The sequence below is a fragment of the Leiobunum rupestre genome, chromosome 3, assembly GCF_980474605.1.
Source record: "Leiobunum rupestre chromosome 3, qqLeiRupe1.1.hap1, whole genome shotgun sequence".
NCBI lineage: Eukaryota > Metazoa > Arthropoda > Arachnida > Opiliones > Sclerosomatidae > Leiobunum > Leiobunum rupestre.
Genome location: NC_143386.1, coordinates 10,674,055 through 10,691,486, shown reverse-complemented (window position 1 = coordinate 10,691,486; position 17,432 = coordinate 10,674,055). Strand labels below are relative to the sequence as shown.

Below are 17,432 nucleotides of genomic sequence, written 5' to 3'. Positions count from 1 at the left end.
GTGGCGACATGGAACCTAATCATCGCCGATTAAGTTCTATTTCGTCGCTAGTTCAATTCGCCACGTAATTATTCGAATTGTACTGCTCTAGCTTGTACCAAAATATTTCTTATTAAAATAAGCTGATTACCACTCAACTGAAAAAATCGTTGTGAGGTCGACCCTCTTTTGAGTGGGCCGCGTGAAACGAGCATGCGTGGTGGGCGACGACTAGACACCGAATTAATCTTCCTTGTAGACACCATGGACTAATTAATTAGTCCATGTAGACACCGTCCTGACCATAGATATAGGAAACGTATATAAAGGTCTAGATAAAATATTTGAAAGGGAGTGAATAGACGGTAAAATAAATTCCAACGGCTTCCCAGCCTCTGAAGGGTTTTTGAATTTGGGGGTAGGAAAAAAGGGGAAACGTTTCGTGACAGCATGGCTGCCAGCCTCCCCACTTTGCGACTTTAATTGTCACTGAAGTCAATTCAATCGTTTTTCACGTCTATTACGATTGATCTCAATTAATAATTTGTATTTTAATTTAAAGAATTCAAGTTATAGGTAAATTTACAGTTAAACAACCATTTTGTCTAGCTTTTATTCCCGAAATATAACGGTTAGTTTACTTAGATGGCGCCACGTGCTCTACGAAGAATCACGATTTAGATATTTGTTACTCGGCGACAGTTAAAAATTGGTCTCTGCGCATGCTCCAATACCAACCAATCCCGTGTTCCCTCCCTGGCTAGTGTCCAGTTTTTAAGTGGCAATGACGGTTTAAAATTCCACCCCCATTTATTTTACCGTCTATTCTTATGGTACCTAAATGGATTCTTACTTATATACTGACCACTAAGTTTAAAGGTATTTTTGAAATTCTTAAACCAACCTACATTTCTCGAAGTGTTTAGAAAATGTTATTTCTGAAAATACCCCTAGCTTGTACAAACGTCCAGTTCCCGACCAACCAAGCTATCTAGATCATCCTTTCACGGTTAGTTTACTTAGATGGCGCCACGTGCTCTACGAAGAATCATGATTTAGATATTTGTTACTCGGCTACAGTTAAAAATTGGTCTCTGCGCATGCTCCAATACCAACCAATCCGGTGTTCCCTCCCTGGCTAGTGTCCAGTACTCCAGTTTTTAAGTGGCAATGACGGTTTAAAATTCCACCCCCCATTTATTTTACCGTCTATATGGAGGTGACAGCTAGCAGAAACGCGTATTTTCTGCAGGCTATCCTTATAAGGCGCTATCTATCGTAAGAAAGCTCGCGCTATCGTCGCGAGAGCCATAATTGTCTCCTGCTTAAAAATGATACTAAAAGTCACCAACAGATGGTGTCCAAAGACTACGGCCTGCGGAAAGGTAAAGCACTTAGTACTAAAATGCTAAGAGAGCTCGCGCTCTTGGTCACGTGCCTTCCTCGGAGTATGCTAGGTGTCAATTCCGTATTTTATGTTAGGCTTAGACGCCCCGAAATTTATCTAGACCTTTATATACATTTCTTATATCTATGGTCCTGACCATAGAAATCTTATAACATAGAATGATTCCGCCCAGGGAAAATATAATTTAAAAACCCTGAACCTTGAATAAATTAGGAGGCAGCTGAATTTTGGTAGGCTGGTAGTATATGACTAGTTAAGCAAAACCTGAAAAGTCCCCATGATTCCGAGTGCCGCTCCCCCTTTTACGCCCCCCTCAAGTTGGGAAATCATCGATTTTGATGTATACACTAATTTCGGAACGGCACTAGATAGAGAGATAAATGAGCAATCGTTTTAAAGGTCATATCCAATGCTACCATTTATTATTACATGAAAAACTGTATCTCTAACGGTTTGGCGGGAAAAATTAATTAATAAAAAAAAGGGGGAGCGGCGCTCGGAATCATGGGGACTTTTCAGGTTTTGCTTAAAGGGGCTCCAAAGTTCGGTGGCAAAATGTGTGTAAAGTCAGTAAAGTGCGAAATTTACGATTGACACTGCCCGCCTCTGCCAAGGCCGAGTGAGGGGTTGGGGGGAAGGAAAAGCTTGCTCAATTTTCTTTTTTTTTTGCCACCGAACTTTGGAGCCCCTTTAACATAGTCATATACTACAAGCCTACCAAAATTCAGCTGCCTCCTAATTTATTCAAGGTTCAATCCTCTTTTCCCTGGACTATAAATACAAAATGGGCCAATTACATTATCGGAGGTTTCGTCATTATCAGCCAATCACGATTCAAAGAGTGACTACGGCAACCAAAGACTATATATACGCTTCGCTTACTAGACAGGCGTGTTCCTAGGAAAAACCTGTTAACACCTCTGTAGCACTGTAAAAGCTGGAGTAATATTTTGACCCGGGGCTAGAGGCGCCACTAGTAACACAGCTCAAGCTAGGGGAAAATTTTGACCAGCGTCGAGATCGAGCGACAATCGGTATGCAAGTTGAGCCATAGAACACTCCTGTCTAGTAAGCGAAGCGTATATATAGTCTTTGACGGCAACAACTGGTTGCCATCTAGGAGCAACAAACACTACACCTCACACAAGGAGAACGCAACCCGTCAAAAGTCGTGGATTTTCTTGTGTAAATTTTTCATTGGCTAAACGCTTTATTGCCTGCTGCCGTCGGAAGGGGAAAATCCTGAAATTGTCTCCCCCCCCCGCCCGTAAAACGTTAAGCGTAAAGGCTCGTGACGCTCGTCCAATGAAATTCGTACACAACCCTTCGTTAGCGTGTTTAAAGGCTAGCTGCGTTCTCCTTGAGTTTTGTTGCTCCTAGTTGCCATCTAGTTTGAGTTTCTGAAAATAATAATTCGATTATGGAATACGTCACCTTAAGAACCCGTATTTGATTGGCCCACGTGAGCGCGTGCAGGGGGCCGTGGTCGAGTTTAATGTAGTTTTTAAACATGGTAGACTGTTTCTTTACTCGTAAAGATTTTTCTCTTATATGCAAACGTTTTGGATAACTATTGCGTTGTTTGTTGTTATGGCTCCTCGATGTTTCATTTCCACATGTAGAAAACGATTTGCGGTGGACGGTAATGTGTCGTTGTACAGCTAAAAGTTTGGGTTTCCTTAAAGGCACTATACCACCGAAAAAAAATCGGTATGGACCTCACTTGTTTTCTAAAAAGTGATTCCATATTTACGTTCTGCATAGTGGCGACCTCGTATTTTTGGGGGAGTTTTCAAAATTACTTTCAAGGTTAGGCAGGGTGGGGGAGATCAACCGGTTTTGAAAAGGGGACAGCATGTCTTGAAGATACAGGAACCGAGATATCGAGAAGTGTTACATCCAAAGGGGGGTGAACTGCTGGAGTGTAGAAACGAAAATTGGGCTATGAAAGTTTTCGACGGTCGCGCGGACCCGAGCGAAGAGGGACCCCTAGAGAGATAATGCTTTTCTTATAGCGTTTTCCATTGGCCTGGTCCGAGCGATCGCGGACTGCTTGTAATTTTTTTTCGTTTTCCATTGGGTAGAAAAAACCTGTTCCGAGGGCGAGTTACGTGTACTTACGTACTTCATTGGCGGAATCACTCGCTCGCGGACCACTCAAAACTGGTCTAACTGAATCAGTTACGGAGCAACTTTTTTTGCTCTCACAAGGATTTCGCGTCGGTCCGAGTAAGAGTCCTGACGTCATCGTAAAATCCCGAGCGATCCCAATGGAAAACGCTATTAGTTCCCTGGAACGAACAAACTGCCTTTGGGGCGGCTAGCGATTGCCGTAGACCACTCGCAAAATAAACAGAACGCATTCCTGTTTATTTTGCGATCGCGATGTCTCTGCACACCGATTTGGCGCGAAGCTCGCGATTTTCCGAAACCACGCCCCCTTTCTGTTAATTTGGCGATTCTTAAAAACGTCTCTGCACCGGGCCCTAAGCTAGCAACATATCTGTGTATTCATTAGCTGAATACAAAGCCATTGGTAAACGTTTAGTGGGTAGTAATCACGTTTGAAGTCTCAGTTTGAGATAGTTTTGCCGTGTAATTTAAAATGGCTACAAAACTTAACAGCGGTTCTCCATAAATAACATGGACAAATAAAACATAATCCAGGACAGCTCTCCTCTCCAATATGTGTTTTCTCAAGAAGCAAGCGCTTTTACATTGCCCAATATAAAATATAGGTAAAGGGAAATAACCTTTCACCTGCTTTCCCATTGGTAGAAATAGCTTAAGCCCCTTAGTACTTACAATTGTTAGTGGCGCTATCTAATCGGTGGCTGCTCTTAAAACGTTTGATCATTAAATACAATTTTCTGGGTGAGGGAAACATTACAGATAATAGTAATAATTATTTTATTTAGTTTACAGCATAGATCTAATACAGTGGTGCTGTGCTAAGTGTTTTCTAGACTTTTAAGCCCGGGTTAAGTAGGCACTTAAATATTTAAAGTTTATAAATCTTCAGACATCTGAAAATTACGACCTGCAGGGCCGCCTTATCAGACTAGGCATGCCTAGGGCTTACAAAAGTTTTAAGTTAAATTAGGGCCTACGATTCCATATAATAGGGCCTACGAAGGTCCGAAAAGACAGTAATTGAGATTTTTGCCTAAGGCCTACTGAAGGGTTAAATCGGCCGTGACGACCTGATTAGCGTATTGAGCTGTTAGCACTTTGCTTTTGCCGCGTTTGTCATCTTGTAGGAAGTAAAATTGACATTTAATCTAGATCTTCGGTGAGCATGATTGCGATCAGTACGTCTCTGGAATCGCATTTCATTGGTACACGAACAATTATGCCCCAGCCACACTTCTGGATACGACGCTGGAGAGACACCCGCAAAAGTTCATTTTGTCAACGGAGGCTTGTCGAGGCTCCCAAGAGACAAACCCTGTGGAACTCGGAAGCTGGGAAAGAGGAGAGAGCTACGCTCAGGATATCATAGAAGTATTCCTCATTTTTGAGAGCTTGAACTTTAGTTAAATTCTTAAGCCTCGTAAACGCGTAAAATAATTATCGACCTGATTATTGGCAAACTTGGTGCCATTCGTAACTTCCAGGTAAAAACGGTGAGGAATTTACTCCGACAGCTTATTTCTGCTTCAGACCAAAAGACTAAAGACGCGATTTATTACTACACCGCAAAATATTAATTTTACTACCTCCACATTAGGCGGGAAAACGAAAGTTGGCCATTTTCGGTGTAGTTTAAACCATAGACAACATTATTATAAAGGCCCGTACACGGTAAATTTCTTCAGGTGACCGCCATGGGCATCTTAACATTTCGTGTATACTATCCTCCACCACTCTCCCGCTATTCGGCTTTCCGTTACTACGCAATGCGTTTTGAAATTTTTAATGTTTAGACTTAGTTTCTGTTTTCTGTGTAATAGTCGCAAGCCAGATTTCTCAAATAGGACGAAACCGGTCTACCGTTGGAATTTCTGGCTATTTTATTTAATTTAATTTAGTTTTTCACTCGAATATCTATTTGGTGCGAGTTTCGCGTCTTTTATCGGTACAAATTTGTTTAGGGTTTAGCTTTTTTTATCCCTTTTCATAATGGACTAATGTACATGTACTTATTCGATAATTTTATCATCCTTTGCAATGCAGTCTATAGGTAGTTCCTTTTAACTTAATATCATGGCCGAACTATTCGCGTTACCATGGCAACGAATACAAGTCACACCCACGCAAAGATGGGCACTTGTTTTTCCTATCTATCTTATTACCTCTCAAAATCATTAAGATGGCGCCCCTATCACTATCCCGATCAATTTTTTTTATAACCCCACAACTTTTAAATATCAATTTAAAATCAAAGATGAGTAACTTTTCTTTATCAATTTTCTTTCCTCTCAAAATTTGCATATAGCGCCACTATCACTATTACGATCATATTTTCTATCAATATCCCAAAAAGTGTAAATATCAAATGAAAATCAAAAATGAGTACTTTCTATCCAATAAATTTTTACCTTTCAAAAATTTTGAGTAAACACCACTATCAAATTCCTATCAATTTTTATCTAATGGTTAAGTCTATATATCAAATCAAAATCCAATGAGTACTTTCTACCAGATCAATTTTGTTCCTTTCAAAAATCTTTACAAGGTACCTCTATTAAATTCCAATCAATTTTTCACTAAAATCACTTAAGTTTATATATCAAATCAAATAGGCACTTTTTTATCCGAATACCTTAAATAGAAATTTACAACCCTAATCCCTAATCCACCGGAATAATGTGAACTACAGTTTTGGTTTGGTATTAGTTTTACTTTGCCAACGGCCAACTTCGATGACGCGCTTAAGCGCGAACAGCGCGTCATCGAAGTTGGCCGTGCTTTACCCATGCCGAAAATAATTCATTGCTCGCGAAATCACGTGACTCTTGTCAAAAGACGTTTTAGAGGGAGCATGGACCGTTCTTCCATGCATGGACGAACTGGCTTATAAAAAAAACTACGATTTGCCTCTCCCCCCTTTTACGTAAGCAGGAAAATGAAAAAGACTGTTAGCAATCAACTTTTTGACCGAGAGCCGAAGATTATATTAGATTCAAATCAATATTTTAACTTAGTTTTTCGAAACTATCAAAAATTAAGTTTCACCTAACCTACAAAAATCAATCTCGTTTCAATTTTTTTCGGTAGATGGCGACCTCTATCACTTTCAAATCAAATTTCACTTGACCTGTAAAAATGAATATCATTTCAATTTTTTTTCAATAGTTGTCGACACGTGTCCTATCCCATTGGCCCTAAACGGGTTAGAGTGTGCAATAACTGGTGGCTTTACCGGGGAGTCGGGGTCCGGCTCTTGTAACCCATAAGGGCGGTGGCGCACTGGGAGATGTTAGCTCTGATCAAATGGTCCTATCTCCACCTCCGACTTCGGTCAGGTTTGGGCTGGATACTGAACTTCGGTTCAGGCTAACGGAGAGGGTCCAGGCAAACTGGCCGCCTCGGCGGATTGGGTAGCCTGCTGTGGGGCGGCGAGCCTCCATATGCGGGCACGGCGGTCCTGTTTCCCCGCCTTTTGGGGCCCACCGGGATCTCCGGTGCCAGCTGTGCCGGGTTACTTGGGCTGCTGTGTGCTCGTAGTTTCCCTTTAGGAGCTCTTTCCAAAGGGTTTGGCTCCTTACCTTCTTAGGTAGGGTGTCGGCTGGAGTTGCTATAGCATCCATTCTAAATCCCACTGCTGTGTGCGAAGTGGGGATTGGTCCACCCATTGCTGCACCTTCTGCTGGGTTGAGTGGCTTGCGTCAAAGGTGAGACCATCAGTAGTGGGGTTCTGCTACCCAGGCTGGATTTGTCACCTGTACGGGCTTGGGGACGCTGGCGTAGGGCACTATGATGATAGGCCTCCGGTGGTATGGTCTTTGTTACTAGGTACACCGGGCTATAAATTCTGACACACTGTCCTATCCCATTAAAATCAAATTTTCGTAACGATAAATATGCGGAATCACGGTATTCTGAAACCTTTCAAAATCAATTTTTCTTTGTATAGAATTTTTTGTGTTAAAAATAATATCAAAATTGATAGAATTTTAAAGAAAATTTCTTAAATCAATCAAAAAAAGTATCAGATTCAAAAAGATATGATAGTGCCCATCTTTGCACCCACGAGCAAGCTACGACATGGAAGGCGACGATCGGTTTTATCCATCCCTTGACAGTGGCGTAGCCAGAAATAATTCTAGGGCAGCCATAATAGGAATACGTTCATGGATAAGTGGGTAGAAAATTTAATACAGTCAAAGCTATGGTTTGGACACGGAAATCTACGCCACTGATCTATGCATCGTCGACAACCTCCATACCAAAACCCGCAGAAATTTCTAGTGACGTGGGGAAAAGTAAGTGGCAGAACCTGCTCAACCTGCATTTTCTTCGAACTATGCACATGTTCTCCTTTCGCCAGTTTGAGCAGCTTCTTTCTTACTTCCCACTCCACTTTTGTTGCCTTTTAAGTACACTTTTGCCCGAGGCAGTGGCGTAAATAAGACCCGCAATGCAGGAATGCAGGAGGGCCAGAGGGCTTCTGGGGGCTCCTAAATTCCTATCATACAAAATGCTAGATACCGACTAAAACCCAGAAAAGAGAATTGCATCAATAAATCGATAGGTGCATAATGTTTGGTTTCACTATGCCTTTAAGGACCTGCAGCATTCAACGAGCGGATGGGTGGATTGGAATTTGGCCCTCGACGAACAGGGCGGACCGAACATCGTCGAGAATTTTGTAGACGCTCCTATCATTGTAAATGCCACTGCGCAAGAGTTTTACAAACAACCAATGTTCTATGTTCTTGCTCATTTCAGGTATGGTTCTCAAATTGAATTGACCGAGTTCTACAACCAGACTCAAAATTCTTTTTTTGAGCAATGGATAAATAACGCTTGAATTTTAAACCATTTGAATGAATGAATGTGTTATTTATATTTCAAAAAGTTGCCCTTTTTGAAATATGGATAAGTACATTTTAAATGTACCACCTTTACGGCTTAGCTTTCGGAATATATTCTATTTATTCCTGAGTGGAATTTAATTAATTTAATTTCGATAACTGAACATTTTATCGCTTCCAGCAAACTTCTTCCTAGAAACTCAGTAAAAATTCAGTCAGTTGTAAGTAACCAGGATCTGAAAATTGACGTCGTTGCCTTCCTCAGAACTGACGGAGCAATCGTCGTCCACGTTCTAAACAGGTACCTTCAGACCAATTATCACTATATATCCTTTAAATGTTGATATTAATTAGGAAAAAAAGACAATAGAGGGCACTAAAATCCGTTTTGGGAAAAGAAATATCAACAGGAAAGTTATCGCTCCGATTTACTGTATAAAAATGTTGGAACTTTATATGGCTGCGCACAGTAAAAGCTACATCAATAATTATTTCGATTGGTTCGCGATAATCCGTCAGTTAACAACTATCACCAACATTTTAATCACATTTCGTTCCGGTTGTTATCGCCCAAAGAATATAATTGCAACCATAACCGTAGGTGTCAACTCTTGGGTGTGAACAAAATTTTAAATCATTTAGATTAAGAAAACATAGGGCCACTTTTTTGTTTTCAGTGGTCTCGACCCGTTAACGGTTCTTGGCATAATTATAACTACTTATCTTAAAGGGTCACAGAATCGTTTGAATTTCGTGAATGGGGCTTGAAAAGTGACAAATTCGTTGGATCTACTATCACGAGCTACCTGATATCAAATAATTTTATGGCCCTTTAAAAAACAATACGCTAACATATTTATAACTTACGTCTTTTCAGAGAAACTAAGCGAATGGAAATACGTATAGACATTTTGTACGGATATGTTCAGACTCAGCTTTCGGCAGCCGCTTTGCAGTCATTCATTTACTGGCCTGATAAACACGCATTCCTGCCTCCATCCGTACCAGAATTTGTTAAAAAACCTTACATTTACTGATGACGTGACGATTTTCTATTACTATGTCAAATGTTTTGAAATTATTTAACTGAAAAAATACTTACTGTAACACCAATAATGTATTGAAGTTACTAAGAATATTTCAGCATAGCATCAACCCCTGGTACCATCCTCACAGCTTTTGTGGAGAAAGTTCGTCTGCATTTAAGGGACATTCAAAGTCATACCATATAGCAAACTTGAATGGGAAAGCAGACGAATTTAAGCTACAAAGGCTGCGAGGATGGGAATCAGAATCCTGTAGTCCAATATTCTTAGTAACTTCAATACGTTCTTGGTAACACAAATAAACAATAAACCGTATAAAATAAATTACTTATTTACCAACGCGAGAAACTCAAAAACTGCTGAATTTTCGTCTGCACATTAGGAACAACATTTCAAACCAAATTTCAATCAACCTGAACATTAGGAACAACATTTCAATCATTCTGCCCATTAAGAACAACATTTCAATCACCCTGTTCATTAGGAACAACGTTTCAATCACCCTGTTCATTAGGAACAACGTTTCAATCACCCGGTCCATTTAGAACAACGTTTCAATCAACCTGCCCATTAGGAACAACATTTCAATCAACTTGAACATTAGGAACAACATTTCAATAATCCTGCTCATTAGGAGCAACATTTAGATCACCCTGCCATAAGGAACATAATTTCAATCATCCTGCCCATTAAGAACAACGTTTCAATCACCCTGTCCATTTCTGCACCTTCTTCTGGGTTGAGTGGCTTGCGTCGACGGTGCGACCATCAGTAGTAGGGTACTACTACCCATGCTGGATTTGTCACCTGTCCGGGCTTGTGGACGCGGGAGTAGGGCACTATGATGATAGACCTCTGGTGGTATGGTCTCTATTACTAGGTACACCGGGCTATAAATTCTGACACACTATCATCGTAATGTTAGTTTAAAATCTCTGCCTTGTCATACTCTTAGGTACCTGAATTCCACGTTCATTTCCCAATTATTCCCTATTATTAAGAAATTTTACCACTTGTAGCAAATGTGTGCGCCATCTTTATCATTGGTTATTCGCCTCAACAAGATAGGACGCACATTTGTCCAATTTATTTTATGAAATGGTGAAAACAATTCAAAATCCGATGTGGAAGATTTTCCAAACGTACCTTGATATCTACCGCTTTTTTTTTCAAGTATGGCCATCTATATTCCATAGTGAGGTTAACAACGGAACAATCTCTGGAGGTTGGCCGTATACCTACAGTGGTGTGTGGGTCTAAAAACATATTATCGTCTATAATTATGTACCGTCCATATGCTCAGTAATAATAAACACTTAAGTTTATAATTATGTTCACATAAGTGGGTCGATTTCCATGTATGAATTTTTACTCCCCCTACATCAAAACATCGTCAGTTCCATCGTCTTCTCTCACTCTCTAAAGGTTAAGGGAACAGTGGAACACGATGCAACAGAAAATTACAACCCAAGTTCCGACTTTCAGAATTTACCTATTGCTAATGTTTGACAGTGCTGGTAAACTTTCTTGACAATTTGACAAAACGTTTGCCAGGCACTAGCTGTTGTGCACCAAAAGACATTAACATTTCCTGACCTGGGTCAGGGCCGGATTTCAGGCGGGGCAACCGGGGCAAAAGCCCGGGGCCTCCACAAGAAAGGGGCCCCCACAAAAGAGACTTCTAGATAAATTTTTTAGGCAGTGTTTATTCAATTTTCTAACAAATACCGAATGATATACACAATTATATTTAAAACAAATTCTGACAACAAACATTTTGCCCATAGTTAAAGAAGAACACACATAAATAATAAATCATAAATATAAATGCATCTGTTTTAGTATAATCCAAGATTCCGAATACAAATTTTGCTTTCATGAGTCCGGCGGCTATTAACGTACTAAAAACCTTAGATAGAAGTTCGTCTGACTCCGTTGTAAGTTATTTTTTGTATTTTTTATTACTTAATTTATTTTACATGACATAATAATTAAGCCTGATAATTGATAAATATTCCTGAATTGACGCTTTAAAATCGAAAGTGAAACTGAAACTTTATCGTTTCCCTCAAACGTTCTTTATTTTTTATGATGTAGTAGGGTGCACGACCACACAAGACGACAAAACCTTTGGTTTAGGTAATACCAAGAACGTATATATGTATAAGAACGTTGAACGATCAAATTGGCGCCCGGTGCCTTGATTTAATCGGTTACAGAATAACTCCTCCCAAAAAACCGCACGTGGCGCGCGCTAAAGGTTAAAACCGTTTTAGTTCAAGCGCGCGCTGCACACGGATTTTAGGGCGGAGTTATTCTGAAACCGATTAAGTCATGGCCCAACCGACGCCTTTGGTTCAACGTTCTTATGCATATATAGGTTCTTGGTAATACTAATATACCGTTATAAAGAATCCGTTTTAAATCTTACTGATTATACGTTTCTACCGTTCTACGTAAGCTATGATGGGAAAATATAATTTAAAAACCTTTATAGTAGTGAAATCCTTAATTTATATTACTTCACATTTGGCCGTTAACTTTCCAGAAGTTTGTGCCGCTTACGTTTTATTCTGAACATTGACAGTGACGACCGCAACCGTTGAGATATCTTTTTTAAAATTAAAACAAAATAAAAACTATCTGAGAAGGTTCTCAGATAGTTTTTATTTTGTTTTAAAGGAGGGACTTACTAAATTACCAATTTTGAGAATTGAAAATTCCTCATTAGTCAAGGGGTTCCTTTTTCAGTTGCATGTTTTCTTAACCTTTTTTTATAGTGCTAGTGGAATCATGGGTGATCGTCACAAAACTCCTCGAGTATTTGCAAGTGGTTCCCAGAAGAGGAACGTGTAAAGAAAACCGAAGGAACTTTAGCTAAAACACACAAATTGACCAATTACTTTATTACGTCAACCAAACAAGACGTTCCGCAAGATCCTGCAAATGCAATAGGTGATTCAACAATAGATGCAGATTTGGTGGATAGTATTATAGATAATGATATTCCAGCTGATGCCTTTCAGTATCTTTCAAAACTTACAATCAGAATCAAGAGCTAGCAGAATTTTGTGGTTTCAAAAATGACATTGGTCTTTGGCCTGAGGGTATTACAGAAGAAATTATTAAATATTGGGCGCATAAAGGTTCCACAGAACTTCAAAATTGTGATGACGTATCTTTGCAGAATTCAGTTCTACAAGATCATTTTAACTTTGTTCGTAATCGGAAATGTTCAAAGAATATGTTCACACGCCGCAACCAAAATCAAGAGACCGTCAACCGATTTTGGCTTTGTTTCTCTCCAACTGGAGAGCGTTCAATTTCCAAAATGAAACTTATAAAAAATAGGCTACGAACTACGACGAAACAAAACCGCTTATCAAAGTTATCTCTACTTAGCATTGAAAGTGATATACTCCGAGAGCTGGATTTCACCGAAATCATTAATGATTTTTCGTCGAAAAAAGTTCGCAAGGTTCCATTTGTAATTTGTTAAAATTATAATTTGATTGGTTCTGCAATAAATTATTTAAACACTTAATTTTTTTAACTTGGTTGAAAGATAATTATGGGGCCTCCACTCCTATGTTGCCCCAGGGCCTCCACACCTTTAAATCCGGCCCTGATCTGGGTACTTCATCGCTTAACAAAATTGAACCCAGGTAACCTGCTAGTGGAAGGAAACTGACCTATAAGATTTATTCCCTAATCAGTGCCACTTATTTTAAATATAGATTAAATTAAAAAATATAACAAATATTTTTATAAATATTATACTAAATTATATACATTTGCTTTATAGAACGCAATAATGTTCTTTGGACTAATTTAAAATTATTTAAAACATAACATAACATAATAACAAGAATGCATTTATTTATACTCAGGGAGAATGAATATGTCGAGATTATTTTTAGCGTTTCTCCAATTCCACCCGTTGGGGCCCCCGGTATGCTCCTCCGCTTCAATAAAATTAAATAATACTGCAATCTCATTGGTCTATAAATTTTTTATGCTTGCCCAACTTGTTAGAGATGGGTCCCGTCACGTCACGAAAACGTCATTTACTGGGGGAGTTAGGGATATTTTTTTTAACCTAGGGCAATGTAGCACGAGGAAGATAAATTATTGCCCAGATTTTTACCTTGTTCGCTAAGCCTAAGTCAAAACAAATGCAGTTTATAGTATTAATCTAGTCTACAAGAGTACTGGAGCTGTGTATTGTGATAATGAACTCGACAATTTCGAAGTTAACCCTTTTATAAATCTATATACATATAAAACGTTTTCAATAACCATGATGTTGGTAATTTTAGCCGAAAGAAGTGCGATAAAGCTAAAGCTATAAAAATTGCCAGTAGCAATTTGGACCAAACAGCTAAAGATAGTGGCACAGATTTTCTAAAAAAATTCTATTACTAAACATCACGCTCCAGTGTAAATTTAACTGCTACTATAAGCATATTCATTAAAAGCAAAGTTGAAGGTTCATTCCACTGCATTCTAAATATGACGTCGCTGTTAAATCAAGTACGCAAACTGTGTTAGTTGAATCAGTTTTGTGCAGGGTTGGCAAGTTTTAAACAAAATGTTTAAAACAAGTGTTTAAAACACGTTTAAAACAAATATTTTAAACAAACACCAATTTGTTTTAAACGTTTTAAACTATCTATTTTAAACATGTTTTTTGTAAGGTAAATTTTCATGGTTTTTTTTTGTAAGATTTTGGTTATTCAATAGAAAAAACCATTCCAAGGCTCTAAGAAAGGTAAATTGTATTGATAACGGGTAGTTTGATTTTAAGATTCTCTGAAAAGAGCGACTGAAAGGGCTCGATATGATTTCATAAATTTCCTACCAGTGCAAAAATCCTACGAACACATGGAATTTTGTCTTTTTGTTTCAATAGAATGTATATAGCTGCCAATATACATTTATTTGGGACCCTTCCTAAAAGTAGGGTTGCTGTTTAGTCGGGCTGTTCCGGTACAAGAAACACGGCCGGTCTGGACAGATCGGGTTAAAACCGACTAGGCGGCACTCCTAGATAATAATTAAGGGATTTCGGTCGATTTTTTTGAAATTTTATTATGTGATGGAAGTTTTAAGATTATAGAGGTATCTAAGTTCTTATTTTTTATAACATTGTTTATTTGTGATGATTTATGACTGCAGACGTGCACATTTCAATAAACCAAAACTAAAAACAAAGTGTGGATAACTAGCTATTTTCCCTTTTCTTAGTACTATGCGACCGAAAATTCCAGGATGATAGCTATTAAAAACCCTACTACAGGTTAGGTAGTAGTCTTTGGTTCTTCTCCCTGTGAGTTTATTAATAATACCATAAGTGGCATAATTACCCTAAGTGTGCCAATATGCGCCTTTCCCACAGAAAATCTTCAATTACAGCTTGTTCTAAACAGACGAAAGAAACGTAGGACTCGCGAATTCCGTTCAATACCCTATATGGTATTTTTAATGCTTGCGCCAGACATCGCTTCGCAAACACATTACGTAAATTTCGTCACTGGAAAAAATGACGTCATTTACGTCACTTTCGTTAAACAAGGTATCATTGAAAAATTCATCTTATTGACACACTTAGGTTAATTATGCCACTTATGATAATACGTTTAATGATACGTAATATTTCTTTAAATGAGTTTACTCGTGAGTCTGATTCATAAGTATAATGAATAGTTTAAAACGTGTTTTAAACATAGTTTTTTATTGTTCATTATTGTATTTTTTATTGTTTGATTTAAAAACAGTTAAAAACAATGAATCTTGTTTAAAACAATAAAAAACATTGTTTTTGTTCTTTTTGAAAAAAACAAGGATTTTGCCAACCCTGGTTTTGTGGGGCTGTAAACCCGGAGTTAGCGGTTATTGTAAGCACGTTGGAGCTGTACTCTGGTCTATTTTAGATTGCAAATGCCAAGATAAGCCTTTGTACCTGATGACCAAGTGTGTACAGAAAAGACCCGAACATGGAAGTCTATCTAAAAAATCGTTCGACACACTCCTGGAAAATCCTGCGATACTCTTAAAGAAAGAGCTATCTGTCGCTAAAATTACAGTAGTGATTTAGAAATAAAAATGTTAAATTCAATAAAAATAAGTACTTTGATTAACATTTTTAATCTATTCAGGCTTTATCATTTACCCTAGGATTACTAAGCCTTAGCTAAGTTTTGCACACCTTTATAGCACAAAAATTTATGAAGAACCTATTTTGTATATTAAAATATTGAATTTTGCCACTTAACACAATATCCAAAAAGTTAATCTAAAAGATTTCACTTGGTTATTTCCATAAAAATATCATACAAAATATTTTTTAGTCGGTTTTATGTAATTCATTACTTTGTGTACTATTTTATATTGTATAAAAATATCTATACTTTGATGCTCAAAATTAGCCCAAGTTGTGGCTTTTTGAGCAGTTTGTTTTTTTTTAGTTAATAAATATATAAATAACTTCTCGTCTAGTCTACTATAACAGGCAAAAAATCGAAAAACCCCGCTAAGCCGCTTAGAAAGTTTTTTAAGAATTTCGTCAAATTTCGTCGCGCTTTAAAAATTATCTGGCAAACGCGGCTTATGACGTCGTTCATGACGCGTCGGGAACATGCTTTCCCTCACCCTATTTCCTTGCCCCCCGATTTTATAGAAAGAACTAAAATAAGACCGCCTCCTTTTTTCCTCCCGCTCCCCCCCCCCTTAGCGTGACGGGGTTAGGGCCTCAACGTGTCCGTCGATAGTCTCCCTGATTATAAATAAATACATTCTTGAAAATAACTGTAATAATAAAAAAATATGTAAATACCTCCAGCACGTAGCAATTTCGTGAACTATACTTGTGGGAATGCTTTCGCCCTCGCCAGTTCACTATCTTGCTTACTATAGGCGATTCAATAAAACATCTTCAAGGAAATCGCCAAGAAGTAATATTTCCGAGAACCAGGACGTGAAAGTTACTGTTATAGTGCTTGTTGAAATAATGGAAACTTTTCATTTTTCACCTATATGGTATGCAACAAGTTTTTTCTTTTAGCCAGGTAGATTTCTTTTGACATATTAAGGCTTAGCAAAAACACGACGTTCTGTTTACAGGTGAAAAGTTTCCATTATTTCAACAAGTAGTAACAGTTTCTGGCTCTTGGATATATTACTTTTTGGCGATTTCCTTGAAGAGGTTTTATTTAGGCGCCTATTTCAAGCAAAGTTATTTTAAACGTTTTGAAATTAAATTACTTTGACAAAATGATGATTTATTGAATTAGAAACACTCGCTCCTATTCAGTGGCGTAGTGAAGGAGGGTTTCCGCATCCAAACCCCTTCTGGGGCTCATTGCTTTGATTAACCTAAATTTTCACTTTTTATGGCAGTAGTTTTCAACCTAAATACCGCAGAACCCCACTGTTCCGCGAGATGGCTCCATGTGTTCCGCGAAAACATTTAAAAATATATACAAAAAGGTTAAAAACCCAAATAACAATTTGTGTTGTTTAGATTAATAAATTGATAACTGTGCAGTTTTGTTTATGAATAAATATAATAATTATTATAGGTGATAATTTATTTAAAAAAATTATTGTTATAAATAATAATTTAGTTTTTATAAATAAAAAAAATCATATATTCATAATCTGAAGCGTTTGGGTTTTAAAATATTGGTTTTCCAAACGCTGGGAGCTTTGCCCACCGACTCTCGGGATATTATTTAATTCCTAATATTTCAGGGATTAGCCCTTCCTAGCCTAATGGTAGGGATGGCCCTGCTGATAACGAAGGGTTCCGCGAAAAATAAAGGGTAATATGTTTTTCGAATTTGAGACCTAATCGAGTTTTGAGTAGGGTTGTGCAGGGCCGCGTTAGTGACTTACAGGTATTTTAGGAAAAAATTAAAATCGACACTGCGGCCTTGGAATCGAGCTTAAATTGAATCACATCAACCTATATTTTCTGATTATTATCGGATCCACTGAATAGGCATTTAAATAAACCCC

At 38.1% G+C, this 17,432-nt stretch overlaps 1 protein-coding gene across 1 annotated transcript in view; it reads left to right on the top strand.

Moving 5' to 3' along the window:
- LOC149949462 (lysosomal acid glucosylceramidase-like) overlaps positions 1-9,404 on the top strand; it is a 39,534-nt gene extending 30,130 nt beyond the window's left edge. The window contains exons 5-8 of the mRNA XM_090169423.1: positions 4,673-4,891; positions 8,118-8,281; positions 8,549-8,668; positions 9,245-9,404. Of these exons, the coding sequence (XP_090025549.1) occupies positions 4,673-4,891; positions 8,118-8,281; positions 8,549-8,668; positions 9,245-9,404 (663 nt within the window). The remainder of the gene's footprint in view (positions 1-4,672; positions 4,892-8,117; positions 8,282-8,548; positions 8,669-9,244) is intronic.
- Positions 9,405-17,432: the final 8,028 nt, after the last annotated feature.